This window comes from Anomaloglossus baeobatrachus, chromosome 1 (assembly GCF_048569485.1).
Source record: "Anomaloglossus baeobatrachus isolate aAnoBae1 chromosome 1, aAnoBae1.hap1, whole genome shotgun sequence".
Classification (NCBI taxonomy): domain Eukaryota; kingdom Metazoa; phylum Chordata; class Amphibia; order Anura; family Aromobatidae; genus Anomaloglossus; species Anomaloglossus baeobatrachus.
In genome coordinates, this window is record NC_134353.1 from 249,467,087 (window position 1) to 249,489,325 (window position 22,239).

At 42.6% G+C, this 22,239-nt stretch overlaps 1 protein-coding gene across 3 annotated transcripts in view; it reads right to left on the reverse strand.

The window, feature by feature from the left end:
* The window catches only part of AFG2A (AAA ATPase AFG2A), a 603,999-nt gene that overhangs the window by 426,442 nt on the left and 155,318 nt on the right, over nt 1-22,239 (reverse strand). For all 3 annotated transcript variants that reach the window (XM_075348829.1, XM_075348848.1, XM_075348839.1), the window contains exons 12-13: nt 12,190-12,243; nt 8,263-8,342 (exon numbers count right to left, since the gene is read on the reverse strand). In XM_075348829.1, coding sequence (XP_075204944.1) covers nt 8,263-8,342; nt 12,190-12,243 — 134 coding nt within the window. The remainder of the gene's footprint in view (nt 1-8,262; nt 8,343-12,189; nt 12,244-22,239) is intronic.

The window sequence follows — 22,239 nt, forward strand, 5'->3', positions numbered from 1 at the left end:
TCCTAGTTATGGCGTCTCTTCTATCATCTCTCCGTGGAGGCCCCTCGATAGTGAGGCCCCTAGTGGTCAGGTTAGCTCAGGGACTGACGGAATGAAGGTGCCAACTAAGGGAGAATCTCCCTCTTGCACAGACCTTGGGCGACAGCCTTGGACGGATGGGTCTGGCCGGGGACCGTGTCTGAGAAGTGGGTTTCCTGTGCAGGGTTTGGTGACGGACGGTCTGGTGAGAACGGAAGCTCGAGGGTGTCCTGAAGGGCCCTCTTGCCTGGTAGCGCATGGTGGCCCTGATGCCCTGTCTCAGGGCCCCTGTAGGGTGTCAAGTGTTCAACCCTACAAGTTTGAACAGAGGGGGGGGATATGTGAGGTAGCGACCACCAATGTGGTAAACGGTCGCTATATGTCACAGGGGAAAAGGTACCTGCGATATCTAAACGAAAGAGGTTGCTATGGGACTTGTAGTCCACAAAGGCTTCTTGCTACATATAAGGGTCAGGTTCCCTTTAATAATCCCAGGGTGCTGTGCAGGGCTGAGAATCACAGACCTCCACCTGTGGGTGTGGCCAGCTTGATTTAGGAGACTGGCAGTGTGTGTTCTAGAGAGTCAGAGCAGAGCCGAGAACCCTGGATGGAGCAACCTGTGTGGAGGCTGAGCACAGGGCTCCGATATTAAGTCTGAGTCGAGACTGAGGTGAGTGCAGCCAGACCAGGGCTGTAGGGCCGAACCTCTCCTGGAGGAGACACAGACCCAGTGGTCTGAAGAGGGTCCTGGGGCCGAGAAGGAACCTCAGCTAGAGGTGTCTGCTACCAGGTGCCAGAGAGTGGGGAAAGTGGTTAAACTTCCACTATGAACTTGCAATAGATTCTGCTCTGTAAGCTGCAGAGAAGGAAGCCTGGAAAAGCTCCAGGCCTGCGTGGAGCGATTATAAGTCTGTGGACCCACCTGGAATAGCCGAACAGGGCATCGTAAGATCGTCTCCTACGGCAAGGGGTGTCTGTGTGACAGGGACCCGTATGGACGGTGCATAACCGGGCTGTGTTCCGGGCGAATTTACATGTACAGCGAGGACAATAAAGCTGGTTGGATCGGACTATTTGGGTCACTGCGTCTTTGTAGTCCTGGGGGACCCCCACCCCGCTACACCTCCCAAGCACTTTTATAATTATCTTTATTACACATTACCCTACACTTCCCCCTATCTAGCTAATCCCTATATGTGTGGGTTTTTTTTTTTTTTACTGCACTTGCGGTGATGTTTTATGTGAGGAGTCTCAAACGTGACATCACAGGAAGCGTTGGCTGGACTCACGCCCCACAGTGTACATAAACAGGACATCATTGGGAACGGCACTCCAGTTAGTCACTTAAGGTGGTGTCACACACAGCGACGACGACAACGACGACCATTTTCTGTGATGTTGCAGCGACGTCCCGTCGCTGTCGCTGTCTGTGACATCCAGCAACGAGCTGGCCCCTGCTGTGAGGTTGTTGCTCGTTGCTGAATGTCTTGCTTCATTTTTTCGTCGTCGCTCTCCCGCTGTGAAGCACACATCGCTGTGTGTGACAGCGAGAGAGCGACGAAATGAAGCGAGCAGGGAGCAGGAGCCGGCGTCTGGCAGCTGCGGAAAGCTGTAACCACTGTAAACATCGGGTAACCAAGGGAAGACCTTTCCCTGGTTACCCGATATTTACCTTCGTTACCAGCCTCCGCCGCTCTTGCTGCTAGTGCCGGCTCCTGCTCTGTGCACATGTAGCTGCAGTACGCATCGGGTAATTAACCCTATGTGTACTGTAGCTAGAAGAGCAAGGAGCCAGCGCTAAGCAGTGTGCGCGGCTCCCTGCTCTCTGCACTGTGACATGTAGCTGCAGTACACATCGGGTTAATTAACCCGATGTGTACTGAAGCTAGGAGAGCAAGGAGCCAGCGCTAAGCAGTGTGCGCGGCTCCCTGCTCTCTGCACATGTAGCGACGTTATGATCGCTGCTGCGTCGCTGTGTTTGACAGCTAAGCAGCGATCATAATAGCGACTTACAAGGTCGCTGTTATGTCACAGAAAATGGTGACGTAACAGCGATGTCGTTGTCGCTGTCGCTATGTGTGAACCCAGCTTTAGTTTCTTGCATTGTCACCTCCTAATCCTGTCCTGGATCCTGGGTTGTAGATGTTGTGGACAAGGAGGGGGCAGCAAAGGCACTCTGCTTTTATCTCTGCCGCCACAGGAGCTTCTAAATGCGAAAGACATTGGCATGGCAGGGGCAGCAGACAGAAGCAGTGAGTGACACCAACACCGCACCACAGCTTCTGGCACCATCCTCAAACAAATCTTCAGAAGGGGTGGTACTAGAAGCACTAAGTGACATTAGTACCGCACCCTGAAGACAATTCATTGCAGGGCACTGCTAGAAGCTGTTGGGTAGTGCTGGTGTCACTCTGCTTCCAGCACCACCTCCTGACCACTTCTTTCACAGAAGCAACAGCAGTGATAGAGATAGGAGCAGAAACCAAAGCAGTACTCACCTCTCTTACAACATCAATCACTCAGGATCCAGGATGCCCTCAGAAGGGAAGCCAATGCAAGAAACTAGTAACTGAATCGCTGCCCCCTGCTAAGGTCCAGTTCCACGAGGGACAGTAGGTGGTGCAGGGAGTGAGTGCAGCTCCAGCCTCCTGTAATGATACATTTCAGACACCTCTCAAACAAACCGTCACATGAAGGACAGTAAAAAAAAAAAAAACGCATGCATGGATTAGATAGACAGGTAAAAGTGTAGGGAATTGTATAATAAAGATAATTACAAAAGTGGTCAGTGTGTAAGAATAAATAATTGGAAAATATGTTTAAGGTGCCGGACCATAGCTTTAAAGGTGCCAGTTTCTAGTAGGTTTTTTTACTACAATTTTCACAAAATTTTGTGGGAGAAAAGAACCTAAAAAAAATTAACAAAAATGCCGTAAAAAGGATGAAAACAACCCAAAACAATCCATATTTTGTGTTAACATAACTAAATGATGTACTACTTTCACAACAGACTTAAACTGCAGAAGTCTGACTAAAACTATTATACATCTTATATTTGAGTGAAGGGGTTCAGTGTCGTACATAGTTAATAGATACAAAGAGGCATCCATAACAAAAAGGACTAACCCAAAAATGAGTCCGTCAGCAAATGTTGAAGGATGAAATAGTCTTACGGTGTTCAACTGAAAATCCTTCTCAGCTGATAGAATTTCTGCTGAATAGACTTCTACAGTTTCAGATAATTCCCTACAAATTGCAGCAGACTTGTTTAAGGCCTGAAAAACTAATTTATAGTGTAGGGAACCAGGAGGCACGAGAGAATGAATGGCAGAGACAAAGTAGACAGGTGTTTCCCTAAAAACCTCAGCATGGTTAGCACTAATAGTACAGGAAATTGATCTCCAGAGGCAGCAAATTGTTAGCATCTCTAATGCATTTTCAAATTCCTACTGTGCAAAATCAGCTTATAAAACCGGGTCTGTCCTAACGAGGGCCATGTCTAGGCTCCGGCCCCATTTGATTTCTGATTACTTTAATGAGAACTACGCTATATATTATACCTCCCATCTGGTTCTTATTTGACAATGAATGTATTTGTACTTCCCAAATTTTCGGAGCTGAAAGAACAGATGTGTCCTCTTAAAATATGACGACAGCAAGGTTTTCTTTCCTCAAAAAATAATTAACTTTTTATTAATCAACCCACCAAAGAGACCAGCAGTTTACCATTTCCTCCACTGCTCCAAATCTGAAAACGAGAGCAGGTTTTATGGAGATAAATGAGAAAAGCGAGTCCAGCTTTAAAATTCCATTCTCGTTTCTATCAGGAAATTCCTTAAGTACTTTGGACTTTTCTTTAGCGTGGTTGGGAAGTTACATAATGTCAACTTTCACTGCATTTGGTTAATTTAGCTAAGCTTTACAGAAGGCAGGGGCAAGGATAAAGGTGGAGAACAAAAAAGCAAAGGTCAGATTGACAAAAAAAATAATTCAGCAGGAGGGAAAAGTCACGTCCAGTCCAAGAGTGAAGTCCACAAAGGGGACAGAAAACAATAATACAGGGTGGAAGGAAACGGTAAAAAATGCTATGGATACAAGAATAAATAAAAGTAAACTTGAACTTTCTTCAGCAGCTTTTCTGCTTTAAAGCTCTATTATTTATAGACCACATTCACTACTTTCTTTAACCCCTTCCCTCCTCAGCGAATTTTCGTTTTTGCACTTTCGTTTTTTCCTCCCTTTCTTCTAAGAGCCTTAACTTTTATATTTTCTGTCCACATAACCGTACGATGTTTTTTTTTTTTCCAGAAAGAGACAGAGTTTTGAATGATTCCATTTATTTCATCATTCAACATACGGAAAAAAAACCCAGAAAAATTCCAAGTGTAGGAAAATTGTATAAAAAAAATGGAATTCCAGAACTGTGTTTTGGGTTTTGCTGTACAGTGTGTATTCTGTGGTTAAAGTGAACCTGTCCCCCGGTTTTTCCCTTATGAGCTGCGGCCACCACCAGTGAGCCCTTATGTACTGCATTCCAGAATACTGTATATAAAAGATCAGGCCACGCTGTATAATGTAAAAACACCATTATTATACTCACTTATGGGACAGCCCAGTCCGACGGGTGACGCTGCTTTCTATCCGACGCCTCCTCCATCTTGTGCAGTCACCATCCTCCCACCCAGCATCCTGCGTCATTGACAGAGAGACCTCCATTGTGCTCTTGCACATGCGCACATTGATCTGCCAGGCTGAGGGCAGAGCAAAGTACTTCAATGCAAAAGGTCAAAGATCGCCTGCACATGCGCACTACAGTATTTGATCTACCTTTAGCTGGGCAGATAAAAGTGCGCATGCGCAAGAGCGCAATGTAGGCCTCTCTGAATGACACAGGACGCGTCATGCACACGGGGCTGGGCAGGAGGATGGCGACTGCACAAGATGGAGGAGGCGTCAGACCAAGAGCAGCGACACCCATGGCGCCAGACCGCCCCCGAGTATTAGAAAAGTATTTTTTATATGTTCTACAGAGTGGCCTGGGTTCATATATACAGTATTCGGCTCACTGGTGGTGGTCGCAGCTCATATGGGAAAAACCTGATGACAGTTTACCTTTAAAGGTATTCTGAATCATAATTTTGCAGGTCATTACAATTACCGAGAAACCAAACAAATAGATTTCTTTATCATTTAGGTGTCAAAAAAATAAAAAAAATCTGGAATAAAATAAAATGCAGGAGGGGTTTGTGTCACTATTTTTCAAGATCCTTAACATTTTTATCTTTACCGCTGATTGAGCCATGTCTATTTTTGCATAATAAGCTGTTTTATTGACACTATTTTGATATGTTTTTATTAGATTTTTTAGGGAGAAGTGGTGGCCCAAAAAAAACCAACACATTTCTGGCATTTTGATTCTATTTCTCGATACGCGTTTAATCGATCAGATTAATTTGTTTTATATGTTGATAACTCTGACTTTTTGAATGCAGTGAAACCAAACATGTTTATTTTTTAATATACTTTCTCGTTTTTTTAACAGGGAAAAAGGGAGGTGATATCAACTTTTATATTTTTATATTCTCACAAAATTGCGGTACATAGCAAAAATCTCAGTCTTTATTGAAGCTCAGCACATAGCTGAGCTTCAGATGAAGACCAAGATAGCCATTAATGGGGCCTTCAGAAGGCCCCCGGCTGCCATAGTCACCCAAATCCAACAATGTATCACTTTAGTTTACTAGTTCTTAAGTTTTTAATTTCGCAATGCAGCAAAGCTGAGAAAGCTAGCTCCACCCACACTAGGCTCTCTGTATACAATGTCAATAGACAGTAAGTGGATAATCACAGAATGGGTGGAGTCGGTCGAGTGCCTACGCACCAGAGAGTCACAACAATCAAAAACATCTGGTGTTACAAAAAAAAACATTGCAAGGAGAAATGAGCAGACCCATTGAAGTTTGATTCAGTTGCTTCAGCTGGACTGATAATATTCAGTTCTGGACCCAGACTTGACCTGCACCCCAAAGGAAGTCACTAATTGGACTGTTTGGATCTCCGCCCATAAGCATCCAACCATAAATAGATCACTTCCAGGGCAGGTGGCATGGGGGTTTCCCATTTTTTATTTTTGGTGCACACTAGGAGGCGGGCAGTGATAGAGCAGGGAGCTTGTGTATCACTGTCCTATTACAGGATTGAACTGTGTCGGCATAATGGTGACGCTGATACAGCTCAATGTGGCAGTGGCTGGAGATACAAGCAAGACGTTCAAGGCCGGATCTTTGATGCTAGCAATGCCCCTGAGGGCTAATGCATAGCTCAACTGCGTCACCCAGCTACAGAAGCAGAGTGGACTGTTATATTCACAGTGGATGGATGGATGGATGGATGGATGGATGGATAGATATAGATAGATATAGATAGATAGATAGATAGCGCAGACTCATATTTTATCTATTTTATCTCAGGTATATTTGCTACACAAAGTGTACAAGACCCCTCAGCTTCCTGAGGTAGCTGTCCCTATGTAACTAAAAACTCGATTCTCTGTTATGGCTGTATACAATTTAACAGACAAGATGGCAGAAGTATAGGGAAAGACCCATCCCAAATTCCGGTAATCTGTTTTTGCATCTATGACAAAATGCACTTGACCTCATGCAGTAGACAAGTAAGACAGAAGAGAGAGTAAAGCCCCCGTCACATTTAACGACTTACCAGCGATCCCGAAAACGATGTGACCTGATAAGGATCGTTGGTAAGTCGCTGGGAGGTCGCTGGTGAGATGTCACACAGTCAGATCTTACCAACGACGCAGTAACGCTCAGCGACCTGTATAATGATCTCGGCGGGCGTTGAGACTGTGTTAGGAGGTCGTTGGTAGGCGTCAAACACAGCGATGCATCCTGCCCAGCAGGACATCGCCTTTGAAGAAAATGGTCCTAACCATTCAGCAACGACTAGCGATCTCACAGCAGGGGCCTGATCGCTGGTAGGTGTCACACATAACGAGATCACTGCTGTGTCACAAAAACGGTGATGCAGCAACGATCTTGTTAGCAATCTCGTTGTGTGTGACGGGCCCTTAAATTTTCAGAGGTAATGCTCTATATAGACGAGTCGCTTACTGTTTAGAAAAGCAATCTGCTAGAACCTGTTGCTGAGCTAGTCTATTCCACAGAATCATATTGCAGTGAAGAAGGCTTGTGATCTGTGAACTGATCCTTTTTAATCCCCTAGATAAAGGGAATTTCTAATGAAAGAACTTGTTACCAAAAAATATACAAATTACTTCTGTCCCTCTAGACAACTACACAAGTGATAGTAGTCTAAGGCCACGTGCACAGGTTGAGTATTTTGTGAGGCTTCTTTTCCTCAGTATTTGTAAGACAAAATCAGGAATGGGTAAAAATACAAGTGGTGCCATGTATCTATTATACTTTTCCTCTGATTGTTCCACTGCTGGTTTTGGCTACAAATACTGAGATAAATATCTCACCAAAATACTCAATGTGTGCACGTGGCCTTACTTCAGTCCTCACAAAATCATGTTAGCCACCACTTATATTTTTTCTGTTAAGTAGTCCTGTATATAGAACCCTCAAATATTTTATAGTGGATGTTCTGTTTACAAGCCTATTATCAGGGTACTTGGGGAACCTGCTTTGCACAATTCATTAGTACTATGCCAGTACTAAGAAGATCTGTAATCACTGAGCTCCACTTATGCTTAGTACCATTCTGTAGTGCACGGATTTTGTTAGCCCAATGGAAAATTTGATCCCAATTCTGCACTTACTATGAACCTTAAAAAGAGCTCAAAATCCTGAAAGGGTGGGGTAAAGATCGAAGAGGCTTACACCTCTGTGTGCTCCTCACTACATATCGAAGTCCAGATTGAAACTGGAATAAGATTTGTGGTGTAAGGAAAGTCACCATTTGTCGTGAATTTACAAGGGGGATTTGCAAGGTTCCTTCGAGTGTGAAAAACCTAAAGCCCAAAAAACTTTGCACAGCCTAGTCTTGGGCAAAAATGTTATGACTTTTCAATGGGTTTCCCATCAGAATTCTGCCTAAAAACTTTGATGAATCGCTTTCTAAAAGTTATTAATCTAAAGCATTTGACTGGATAATTTACATTTTTGTAATTTACTGTAAATGATCTTTAGATTTAGCTTCAGAATTAAATAAAGTAAAGAAAAAAATCAAGGAGAACCCAAATATGAAAGAAAAATGTCCTACCTTCCTCTCTCAACAGCCAAAGCATCTATTTCATCAAAGAAGAGAATGGCTGGAGAAACTGCTCTTGCTTTCCTGAATATCTAAGGGATAAAAAACAATTTAAAAGAATAAAATATCTGGAAAAACTTTTCGTTATTTTTTAAGACAAAACATATACAGACAAATAAAATGTGGCTACGTTAACATAGAGCTGAGAAAAGTGACGTTAATTCTCTAGATCCTCATTAGGGATCATTCAGACGTGCGTTTTTTTCCATGTATGAGAAAAACGTACCGATTTTTGGTCCAACTGTCAACAGTTTTTTCTCATACATGGACAAAAAAAAAAAAAGTTTCTCTACCTTCTTCATTCTGACAGTTCACGAAAATTGGACCACACTTGGATGTCAATGACCGTCATTGGTGATTTTGTTCTGACCCTTGGATCAAAATTGGACATGTCGCCGCAATTTTCCAGGGACCATAATATGGGGATGGAGTTATCTCTAATCCTGAGCAATGCAGCAGTGTCAGCTATAGTATACTGATGACATCCCCTTCACATAGTGTTGGAATAGCTCTTGTGCCTGTACTACACTCATTTTCTGCATATACTGTATGTCCAGCAGTGTTAACAGAGGGATTTCAGGCTCATGTATTAAAAGGTCTCTTGAAAAATGAAAAGTTATGAAAATCTTTCTTTCAAACATTATGTTTCTCTTCCAAATGCCAATCTGTTACAATGTATCAGCAGTTAGGTCAGCTTGGAGTCCAGAATGGGAAAGATATTAGTGCTAATGCTGTGGTAGGAATTATAGGATTTCCTAAATTAATACATGTAACAAGCCGTCAATTTGCGGGCAGCATAATATGAGGATGGGTTATTAGTCTCCGTAAGAAAATTCCTTTTATTCCCATGAGCTGAAAAGTGTCCATACATATTAGCTGGATATAAGCAGATGATTTTTTTTCCCAGCTACACATTGAGTTGTCAACCACAAAGGCATCTTTAATCGCTATTGGACTAATGTGAATGACCAGCTTAAAGGGCACCTGTCAGATCCCCTATGCCCTCCAATCCAGCACCATTGATCCCTATATGCCAAAATACCTATCTAACCAGACCTATATAAAGCTATTCACTCATATCAATGTTTTAAAAAAGCATTTATAAAGTGCGCTGTTCCTATGCTAATTAGAGCCTTGACTAGTCAAAGGTGCGTTGCTTCCCAAGACTAGTTGGCCCTTTTACCATACTATCACGCTTCTGTGGGCTTGATAATATAATTTCCAGGAGCTCGCACCACCGCAGCTCCTGGCAATCTTGCGAAGACGTGTGGCTCATTTCTGCAGTGTCACTGTGGCACATTGCGCATGATCGGGGAAACAGCTTCTGCACTTCAGATCTCGCACAAAGCACCTCTCTGAAAACAGAAAGTGTACACTCAACTTCTGAGCTACAACGACGCTGTCGAAATGAGCCGCGCATACGCAAAGTTTACAGGAGCTGATGCCAGCTTATGGAGATCATGTTATCACGTCCACAGGGGTGTGATAACATGGAAAAAGGGCCGACTAGCCTGGGAAAAAACACCCCTTCGACTAGTCAAGGTCCTAGTAAGCATAGGAATGGCGCACTTTATAAATGCTTTTTTTAAACATTGATTTTAATAAATAACATTATAGAGGGCTGGTTTGGGAGGGAATTTTGGCATACACATGTGAATGCTGGTAGGTGGGAGGACATAAGAGATTTGAGAGGTTCCCCTAAAGAGAACCTGCAATCGGGATCATGCTTGTTAAAATTAAGGTTTGGGCCTTATGGCGATGTCCTACTGATCCAATAGATACCTTCAGTGTACAAATCCACAGCCTGGTTGTTGATTCATTTACATGATAAGTTTGGGTTTTCTAAGCTCTTCACCATCAGGGTGGAACTTTAGGTATAGTCTTTGGCTCTGTCCTGGCTCATCCGCTGTGTCTGGTGTTCGTGTCGTATTTTAAATTTTGCATCTGATCCTGCGCAGACGGACCTCACAGTGGGCTTCAGGAAAATGCCGCTACTGTCGGCTCATTTGCAGACAGATCTCAATCTGCACATGTGCCAGGGCCATTTACCTAATGCCTGCCGAGAGCTCAATGGGTGCATGTGCTGCTACCAGCGCCATTTTCCTGAATCCCAGTGGGAGGTCAGTGTGTGCAGAAGCTGATACGAAATAATGAGAAGATACAGACACCAGATGCAGCAGAGGGTCGGAGCAGAGCTGACGACCATACCCACAGTCCCAACCCAATGCATGAAGAGGTTAGAAAACCCAAAGTTTGAATGAAAATTCAACAGCAACCACACTGCGGATTTGTAATTAACTGGTAATTTAATTGAAACCTAACACAACCAGTCTGATCCACGAGCAGCATATATCAAAAGCTGAATGCATGATTTCAGCCATGTATGTTTAACTCTTAAGAGCTGCAGTCTTTCAGACAAAAACCTACTCTAAATGCCACGGAGCCGCACAAGAGACTAGCTGAACAGGCGGATTCTCTTTGCCCACTGAACTGGAGTGACAGGTTTCTCCATGCGTGCCTGTATAGAAAGACACCTATCACTCACTTCTAACACTTTTGACATGGTGACTGATCTTCTTTACGTCTGTCTCTGCTGAACAAGTCTGTTGGACTTAAGGCCCAGTCACACACAACTTACCTGCGATCCCAAAAACGATGCGACCTGATAGGGATCGCAGGTAAGTCGCTGAGAGGTCGCTGGTGAGATGTCACACAGTCAGAACTTACCAGCGATGCAGGAACAATACAGATCGCAGTAGCGACCTGTATAACGATCTCAGCAGTCACTGTGACCCTGTCACACAGTGTCAAAAACAGCGATGTGTCCTGCGCAGCAGGACATCGCCTTTGAAGAAAGTGGCCTGGACCATTCTGCAACGACTAGAGATCTCACAGCAGGGGCCATGCTCGCTGGTAGGTGTCACACATAACAAGATCGCTAACGGGATCGCTACTGCGTCACGGAAACCGTGACTCAGCTGCGATCTCGCTAGCGATCTCGTTATGTGTGACGGTACCTTTACAGTCCCTGACAGAAGTTCTGTCACTTATCCTTGTTATGTAAATAAAAGCTTATAACCTGACTTTAAATTCATCCATTGGTTTTAAAAATTACTCTTTTAAAACCTGAAACCCTCCCAAATTTAGTATAGGTTATAAAAATAACCCAATAATCTAGATGAACTCTGGGAGGCAAGTAAGACTGCATACTTTTCTATTCCTGATGACTTCATCAATAAATTGTATGAATCAATGTTGAACCGCATGGATGCAGTCCTTCAAGCTCATAGAAGTGACACAAAATATTAAATATGGCACTAGTAGCACCACAACATTCACCAATGTTATGCAACATATCTTTGTATTAGAAGTTAATTATTTGTTTGAATTTCACCTTTCTGTGGGCGACAACATTTTTGTCTTGCCAAAATCTGACCTTACTGTGTTCATTAAATGATTAATATTTCAGCTTTGCAGCAACTTTATTTTCATAACCTAAACCAAATTTGAGAGGGTTTCAGCTTTCAAAAGAGTAATTTATAAAACTAATGGATGAATTTCAAGTCAGGTTATAAGCTTTTATTTACATAACATAGATAAGCGACAGAACTTCTGTCAGGGACTGTATAGCCATGTTCAATCAGGCATTTATAAATCAATATGGCTTTGGTCACATTGCTTAGAGAAAGTAGGAAAATGAATCAGATTAGGAGGTAGCAAAATTTTATAAGGGCAGTCTTACCATTTAACCAATCATTTACCAATTTAGTACGACAGAACACAAATAAAACTTCATGCTTAAAAAATCTGTATTTGAAGAAAGCACATAATTGAATATTTTAACTTTTAAATTCAAACCAAATTCTATGCTGAACTTACCTCGCGAACCGACCTTTCTGACTCACCAACATATTTATTCATCAGTTCTGGGCCCTGAAAAAGATAAGTAGAAAAAAACAAAGCCTTTAATTGATTTAAGTAAAGATAGGGAATCCATCTACATGAACTATACACATGATTTGTGGAGAACACCACTGTAAAGTAAATGTAGATTGTTGAAAGTGATGGCGCCCAAGAAAAAAATGTTTAAACTGTTGCATATTTCATTCTTCAGAACTGCAACCTACTGCATTTTCTAATGCAATCACCTTTAGACCATTATATTATTTAAAATGTGTTAACTAAGAAATACAGTGGGTGAAATAAGTATTGAACACGACACCAAATTTCTAAGTAAATGTATTTCTACTGACATGAATAAAGTGCTGGCCAAAAGTATTGGCAACCCTGCAATTCCGTCAGATTACAATCATTTTCAAGAAGAAACTGAGTATTATCACAAATTCTTTGGTATTATTAACTTCATTTATTTTCCTTGCAATGAAAAAACACAAAAGAGAAAGAAACAAAAATCAAATCATTGATCACTTCACACAAAAATCGGCCAGACAAAAGTATTGGTACCCTTATGCGGGCGTCACAAGAGACGATCTATCGTGTGATATGTCGTCGGGGTCACGGTTTTCGTGACGCACATCCGGCATCGTTTACGACGTCATACCGTGTGACACCTACGAGCGACGCAGAACATTCGCAAATCGCGTATCGTTGACACGTCGCTCATTTTTATGAACACATTTTACCCGCTTCCCGCAGCTCCCGCAGCTATGCGGAAGGAAGGAGGTGGGAGGGATGTTTACGTCCCGCTCATCTCCACCCCTCCAGTTCTATTGGGCGACCACTCTGTCGTCGCTGTGACGCTGAACGTCCCACCCCCTTCAGAAAGTGGATGTTCGCCGCCAACAGCGACATCGCTCAGCAGGTAAGTACGTGTGACGGCGGTTTAATGACTTTGTGCGCCACGGGAAGCGATTTACCCGTGACGCACAAACCACAGGGGCAGGTACGATCGCTCGTGCGATCGCACGATAGATCGTATCATGTGACGCCCACATTAGCCTAATACTTGGTTGCACAACCTTTAGCCAAAATAACTGTGAACAACCGCTTCCGGTAAACATCAATGAGTTTCTTACAATGCTCTGCTGGAATTTTAGACCATTCTTCTTTGGCAAACTGCTCCAGGTCCTTGAGATTTCAAGGGTGCCTTCTCCAAACTGCCATTTTGAGATCTCTCCACAGGTGTTCTATGGGATTCAGGTCTGGACTCATTGCTGACCACTTTAGTAGTCTCCAGTGCTTTCTCTCAAACCATTTTCTAGTGCTATTTGTAGTGTGTTTTGGGTCATTGTTCTGCTGGAAGACCCATGACCTCTGAGGGAGACCCAGCTTTCTCACACTCGGCCCTACATTATGCTGCAAAATTTGTTGATAGTCTTCAGACTTCATAATGCCAAGCATACGGTCATGCAGTCCAGTGCCAGAGGCAGCAAAGCAACCCCAACACATCAGGGAACCTCCGCTATGTTTGACTGTAGGGACAGTGTTCTTTTCTTTGAATGCCTCTTTTTTTTTTCCTGTAAACTCTATGTTGATGACTTTTCCCAAAAAGCTCTACTTTTGTCTCATCTGACCAGAGAACATTCTTGCAAAACGTTTTAGGCTTTCTCGGGTAAGTTTTGGCAAACTCCAGCCTGGCTTTTTTATGTCTCGAGGTAAGAAGTGGGGTCTTCCTGGGTATCCTACCATACAGTCCCTTTTCATTCAGACGCTGATGGATAATACGGGTTGACACTGTTGTACCCTCAGACTGCAGGGTAGCTTGAACTTGTTTGGATGTTAGTCGTGGTTCTTTAGCCACCATCTGCACAATCTTGCGTTGAAGTCTCTCGTCAATTTTTCTTTTCCTTCCACATCTAGGGAGGTTAGCCACAGTGCCATGGGCTTTAAACTTCTTGATGACACTGCGCACCGTAGACACAGGAACTTTGAGGTCTTTGGAGATGGACTTGTAGCCTTGAGATTGCTCATGCTTCCTCACAATTTGGATTCTCAAGTCCTCAGACAGTTCTTTGGTCTTCTTTCATTTCTCCATGCTCAATGTGGTACACACAAGGACACAGGACAGAGGTTGAGTCCACTTTAATCCATGTCAACTGGCTGCAAGTGTGATTTAGTTATTGCCAACACCTGTTAGGTGCCACAGGTAAATTACAGGTGCTGTTAATTACACAAATTAGAGAAGCATCACATGATTTTTCAAACAGTGCCAATACTTTTGTCCACCCCCTTTTTTATGTTTGGTGTGGAATTATATCCAATTTGGCTTTATGACAATTTTTTTAATTTTTTTTCATTGAAGACAAATTAAATTAAGATAATAATACCAAAGAATTTGTGATTGCAATCATTTTCAGGAAGAAACTGAGTATTCTCTGACAGAATTGCAGGGGTGACAATACTTTTGGCCAGCACTGTATCTCAACAGATGTCGGTAACAACCCATCTAAATCCACACAGGCAAAAAAATAAAACCATAAATTTACTGATCTAAAAGAAATTACACAGGGAAAAAGTATTGAACACGCTTACTGAAATTTATTTAATATTTTGTACAAAAGCTTTTGTTGGTGATGATAGCTTCAAGGCGCCTCCTGTCTGGAGAAACTAGTCGCATGCATTGCTCAGGTGTGATTTTGGCTTATTCTTTCACATAAACACTCTGCAAATCCTGAAGGTTCAGAAGCTCCTTCGATGAACTGAGAGTTTTAGTTTTTTAAATACATTTTCTATTGGATTCAGGTCAGGTGAGTGGGCCATTCTAGCAGCTTTATTTTCTTTCTCTGAAACCAATTGGGAGTTTCCTTGGCTGTGTGCATTTTCTGAAATCATCTGGGATAATTTTTCATTTGAAATGTCCACCCTTCTTTCAACTTCATCATTTTGGTAGATGGAAGCAGATTTTTATCAAAAATGTCTTGCTACATTTGTCTATTCATCCTTACTTCAATCACATTAAATTTGCCTGTGCCGTATGCTGAAAAATAGCCCCACACCATCATGTTCGCACCTCCTAACTTCACTGTTGGCATGGTGTTTTGGGGTGATATGCAGTGCCTTTTGGCCTCCAATCATAGTGTGTATTATAACATCCAAAGAATTTGATTTTAGTCTCATCTGACCAGACTATATTCTCCCAGTATTTCACAGGCTTTTCTAAATGTTGTTGAGCAAACTTGAAACGCCTTTGAACATGCTTTTCGTTCAGCAATGGAGTCTTGTGTGCTGAGTGCCACTGAGGTTGAGAACATTTGAGTATGTTCACATACTGCATCTTTGTTTTTACCACAAAGATGTAGCGTTTTTGTCCCAAAAAAAAACACAACAAAAATGCACCGCAGCAAAAACGCATCAAAAAACACAATGCGTTTTTGCTCAATGCGTTTTTAAGTCAAATCTATTGACTGGAAGTGTATATTCACACGCAGCATCTTTTTTTTTTTTTTTTTTTTTTTTTTTTACTACAAAGATGCAGCGTTTTTGTCACAATAAAACACATCAAAAGCGAACTGCAGCAAAAATGCATAAAAAAAACGCAATGCGTTTTGCCCAATCAAATCTATTGACTTGAACGGCTCAAAAACACTTGAAAAACACACAAAAATTGACATGCTGCATTATGGGTGCATCTTCAAAAACGCAGCCAATATGAATCCAACAAAAGATGCCCAGTGTCGACAGCAAAATCGAAATCTCAGACTTTGCTAGAAGGAAATGCATGCATTTTAGTGCATCTCTGTGACCTCAAAAACGCACCAAAAACACACCAAAAGATGCCCTGTGTGAACTTAGCCTTGCTTATTGTTTTCTTTGAAATAATTGAACCTGCTGATTCCAGGACTTTCTCCAGATCTCCACGGGTGTTTCTTGGCGCTTGGACAACTCTTCTCATAATTCTTTTCACTCCTTTGTCTGAAATTTTGTGGGGAGCACCTGGTCGTGACCGGTTTATGAAAATGATGTTCTTTCCAGTTCTGGATTATGGCTGGAAACAATGCTCACTTAAATCTTCAGCAGGTTAAAAATTATTCGGAAGACAAATGCCATCGGTATGTTTTGCAATAAAAAGGCTGCAAAGGTCTTGAGACAGCTCACAAGTACCTATGGTCTTCTTGAGGGATATCAGCTAATGCCATCATAGATCAAAAATAATTTGGTTTTTATTTTAGTCACAATATAATATTGGTTTTCATATGGACAGTGCTTGCTGTGGGTGGGGTAATGAAAGTCATGGCCATCAGTTGCCATGATTCCTCTCAGACAACATACAGATAGGGACTCTAGATTGTGAGCCCCAATGGGGACAGTGTTTCCAATGTATGTAAAGCGCTGTGGAATTAATAGCGCTATATAAATGAATAAAATTATTATTATTATTATTTTGCATGCCTGACCATCGTTTACAAAGTAAAAGGTGGTGCTGTAAATAGTCGTTGCCTTGACACACAACACAGATGTGCTACTGACACGTTGAACTGCTACTCACCTACTCACCAGACACTGCAAAAATATATCAAAAAGACAACGGCACCAGGCTCTTTGAAAATTTGATAAAATGAGGATTTATTATCACCATATAGTGTGGATTTATTAACACCACATAGTGTGGTGTATTACCACCACATTGCACACTATGTGGCAGTAATAAATCCACACTTTATTAATATTTCAAAGACTCTGGGTCTTTAGTCTTTTTCATATTTTCATGGAAGTTGTGTACATTGCAATATGGGTGGATCACGTTATTTTGGTTCATACCAGATGGAGAGTGCGGTCTCCATTATTTGCTTGTATTGCACCAGGCAGTGCAATCTATGCTGCCCAGCATGTCACACACGACCCTCTACAGATATTGAAGGAGAGCAAGGACTTATTAGAGGTTTGTAACATCGCAAGTCCTGTAATGAAGTGACGAGAAGATGGGAGATGTTTAAAGTATTGGTAAATTATAGGACGTCACACTAGCTGCAGACAAATACCATGAGAACAAACCTGCCACTGTGTTTGTGTCTGAATTACAGGGACATCTCAGCTACAAACATGACAGCACCAATATATCTGCTCCCATCTTTTAACTAACAAGAAAATTCTTTACAGTGGAAATAAAAACTGTTTTGGACTCAGATTTGCTGGCTGGTTGTACTGTAGATTTCTGCCGGTTTTAGGTTGTTTTCTATTAGGCCTTAAAAGGAAACTAGTCACCAGATTTGGCGACAATAAGCTGCGGTCATCACCAGTGAGCCCTTATATACAGCCTTCTAGAATACTGTATATAAGAGCCCAGGCTACTGTATATAACATAAAAAGACATTTATTATCCTCACCAAGGGGGCAGTCTGGTCCGATTGGTGTTCCTGCTCTCCGGTCCGGAGCCTCCTCTCTGCTGCAGTGGCCGTCCTCCTTATACCATGCCCAGTGTGCATGATGTGTCCTACGTCATCCATCCAGGCCAGCATTGCGGTCCTGCAAAGGCACACTTAGATCTGGCCTGCTGAGGGCAGATCAAATTATTATAATGCGCATCCATGGGCGTTCTTTGACCTTTTCTCGTGCCTGGGCATTACAGTACTTTGATCTGCCCTCAGCAGGGAGATCAAAGTGCGCCTGCGCAGGACTGCAATGCCGGCCTGGATGGATGACCTACAAAGCGTCATGCACACTAGGCTGGGTAGAAGGAGGACAAGAATCGCCGCAGATAGGAGGCGCTGGACCGGAGAGCAGCGACACCCCTTGGACCGGACCGCCCCCTAGGTGAGTATAAAAAAAACCTTTCAAATGTTACACAGAGCGGCCTAGGCTATTATATACAGTATTCTGGAATGCTGTATAAAAGAGCTCACTGGTGGTGGCTGCAGCTTATAGTCGCCAAATCTGGTGACAGGTTCCCTTTAATGTGCTATAAACTGTCCTTGTGGTTTCATGTTATTATTAAGTTCCTCAAACATCCAATTCTACTTGAGATTCTAGAGTCAGGGGTAGTAGGGTAGTGGGAAAGATAGAAAAAAAACTATTGCTGGTCCTTTAAAATAATTTTGGAATAAAATTAAAAATGTCTGCAGTATACCACATTTCTTATCTACTTTGACAGAGCTATTTCTTAAAATTACAGGGACTTGAAGGTCATTCTTTTTGGGAATATAAGAGGATTTATTTTATTTCAACAATTTTTTGAGAATGGTAGTTTATGTTCTTTGTAATGCTTTGTATCTCAGTGCAGAATAGCAAAAAAGATTTTTTCAGCTATTTCCAATGATGTTCTATAGTACTAGGACATTATATTTTGGATTACAGAGGCCATTTTCAATGATTCACAAAAAGATGCCACTTGTAAACTGTACAGCTTAATAAAATGTCATATTTATTCAAATACGTTTGTAGCTTGATAAACCTGGGACCAGGACGTTGAGATTTCATTAATTTAAACCTGGAACATAATTTTAAGGAATAGTCCAAAATGGTAAAGTTAGTGTTAATACGCTGACTATTATTCGTATTTGTTGCAACTTTTCTAGGATGTTTTTTTTTAATGAGACCTGGTCATGTCCTGTAGATGTACATGATCCCGTCATGCCTCCAAACGCTGTTAGTCTGGTTAATAGCATTCTAATCCTGTATGGCCACTGAACTGTAAACTTGGCAACTGGGAAGAAATTAACTTTATTCCTCCTGGAAGCTTCACAGAACCACAGCTTGTGCGGCATAGTATACGGTGAACAACGGGCATAACCACGACAAAGTACTGACTGACAGTCGGCTCGATACTGAGGTGCTGCTGTGCCAACCATCAGTCATGGCCAGGGTGTGGTTACAGCACTGAGCGGAAAATGAAGCCATGTAGATGCGAAATATGCATAGTAATTTCTATTTATTTAAGTGGTGAAAAAAAAAATGGAAAATTGTATTTAAAAAAATAAATAAATAAATAAATTAAAAATAGCTCATGTCGTTATTTTCGAGACTTGTAATGTTCTCATTTTTCGGGATCTGGGAGTGTGCGTGAGCTTACTTTTGCGCCTTGAGCTGATGTTTTTACTGATACCATTTTGATTACCTCTTATTGCATTTTATCGCAATGTTGCATGGCCAAAAAATGTAATTCTGACATTTTTTGTCTCATTATATTGTTTACAGATAAGATTAATTTATTTTATATCTTGATAGGTCTTTTACAAATGCAACTATAGCAAATGGGTATTTTTTCATATTTTGTTTTACTTTTTACTGGTTTACCGTTTCAAGGTAACCTTTAAATAGTAAAACAGTGCCTACGTAACTAAATTCCCTGCCTAACAGTCCCTTTTTTACATTGTAGTATTTCTAAAGTCCGCTCCTGAAAAGTAAATGAACCCTTTGACAAGTCAATGGACCGTTAGGGGTACTTTGTACGCTGCGACATCGCTAGCCGATGCTAGCGATGCCGAGCGCGATAGTACCCGCCCCCGTTGCACATGCGATATCTTGTCATAGCTGCCGTAGCGAACATTATCGCTACGGCAGCTTCACATGCACTTACCTGCCCTGCGACGTCGCTCTGGCCGGCGCCCCGCCTCCTTCCTAAGGGGGGCGGGTCGTGCGGCATCACTTCGGCGTCACACGGCAGGTGGCCAATAGAAGCGGAGGGGCGAAGATGAGCGGGATGTAAACATCCCGCCCACCTCCTTCCTTCCACATAGCTGGTGGAGGCAGGTAGGAGATGTTCCTCGCTCCTGCGGCTTCACACACAGTGATATATGCTGCCGCAGGAACGAGGAACAACATCGTACCGACATTATGGAAATGACCGACGCTACACATATCGCCGATTTACAACGCTTTTGCGATCGTTTATCGGCGCATCTAGGCTTTACACGTTGCGACATCGTTACTGGCGCCGGATGTGCGTCACTTTCGATTTGACCCCGACGATATCGCAGTAGCGATGTCGCAGCGTGCAAAGTGCCCCTTAGTTTCCCCAAGACTATTTGGCCCACTTAGCTAAATGCTGGCTTTTACAGGAGTATCGTTCTGATAGACATAGACAGTAGACCCTCGACTGTCATTGCAACCCATTGGTGCTCCACAAGGCACTAACTGGTACATAGAATGATGCGCCCCCTTCCAAGGCTTGTTACATGCAGCTGTCAGAGATTGACAGCAGCGTTTAAAAGGTTAACAGCCATGGGTGGCGTTCCGCTCCACCCACAGCTGTTAAAGTCCCATGATGACTGATTTCCAGCCATCATCTGCTGGAAAAGATGTCGGCTCGGCACGTGAGCCCGTATCAATTTCAGAGAATACTGGTATGACATATGTGAGTAAGGGGTTAATGAGCATTGCCACATGACTTAGGATAAGAAGCCAAATCAGACACCATATTTCCAGAAATGTGTTTGCCCATCATTAATGCAAATTAGGCTGGGTAAGAGGCCTCTAACAAAGGGTATATGAGGAAACGTTATTCCTTGTGGAGAGCGACAAAATGGTGCAAGGAGATTTTTAGACCATGCAATGTGTTTCAACTGTATAACTCCAAACATCTTTTAAAAGGAAATGTCAACATATCATTGTCAGAGACTTTGCATCTTGTGAGAGGTTAGCAGGTAGATGACTGTCTGCCTAAAGATGCACTCTAAACACGGAAGATATTATACGGTTCCTCCTCTGACGTCTATACTGCAGGGTGTTTGGATGTAAGGTAGATGCCATAAAGCACAGTTCTATAGAGGACAGCACATCATTCTTTTCCTGTTCCTTTAGTTCTTGTATAGTTTTGTCTCTTTTATCAATGTCTCACACATTCAAGAGTTTACAAAAATGTCAAAACAAAGTTTCATAGTCAGAAAATATTTGTGCAGCTGTTCTGTAGATCTGGCATGAGACAGAAGTCTGCTTCTTATCGTTTCCGCTGTGCTGTGTTTTTACTTATTATCTTTATCAACTCGAAGTTCAAAATGTGAAATCCGGGGTATATATTATGGACCTTACAAAATTCGTTGTGTTAAAAAGAATTTCTAAATCTTCAAAGCAAATGCAAAACGTCTTTGGAGAAACTGTACCAAGGTCATACAAGACACAATGTACACTTGTATTCAAGTCACTGGTCAGATTGCACTTACTCTAGATTTGCAGCGCTGGGGTCCTGGGTTCATATCCCACCAAGGACAACATCTGCAAGGAGTTTACATGTTTCCCAGTGTTTCTTCCCATACTCCAAAGACATCCTGGAAGGGAGTTTAGTTTGTCATCTCCAATGGGGACAGTGATGATAATCTCTATATGTACGTTTGCTTCCACCCAGGTGTTATTACAACATAGATATCAATATATACGCGCAAAAGTAGAATAGCGGAATATTCTATTGTTGTTTTGCAGTCCTTTCAGTTATCCCCATACATTTCCTGAATTTTTACATTATCTTAACCACTTCACGACCTTTGACGGATACATCCGTCATGGTGCCCTAGTACTTGAAGACCCATGATGGATGTATCCGTCATGGCGAATTGCGGCACCGTACCCCCGGTGACTGCGATCGGTTCAGACAAACCTCAGATTCGGGAAGGTGGGGACCTGTGCCTGACCTCAGGAGGGGTGGTGCCTCCTCGCCGGGACCTACGGAGGCTGTGATTGGCTGACGAATGCCGCTCAGCCAAATCACAGCCACTCTAATGTTTCAGCCATTTAAAATGGCTAAAATATTGAAATCCAGGCATGATCAGTGCAGCTGTAGCACTGGTTATTGGCTGGAGCTGGCTGACCTCAGCTGGATCACCTTTCACCAGCTCCAGCAGCTCTGATGGGAGAGACCGACCTTCTGACCGATCTCTTCAATCACCGTGGACCTGGGGCCGGAGACCGCTCCCCTTAGCTTCACTTATCAGTCCTGGAGCACACCAGTACAGTTTATACAGTACGATGGCAGGGCAACAAGCTCCGGTCCCATGCTGTCATGAGACCGAAGCATGGGACCCGGAAGTTGCCGCGCTGCCA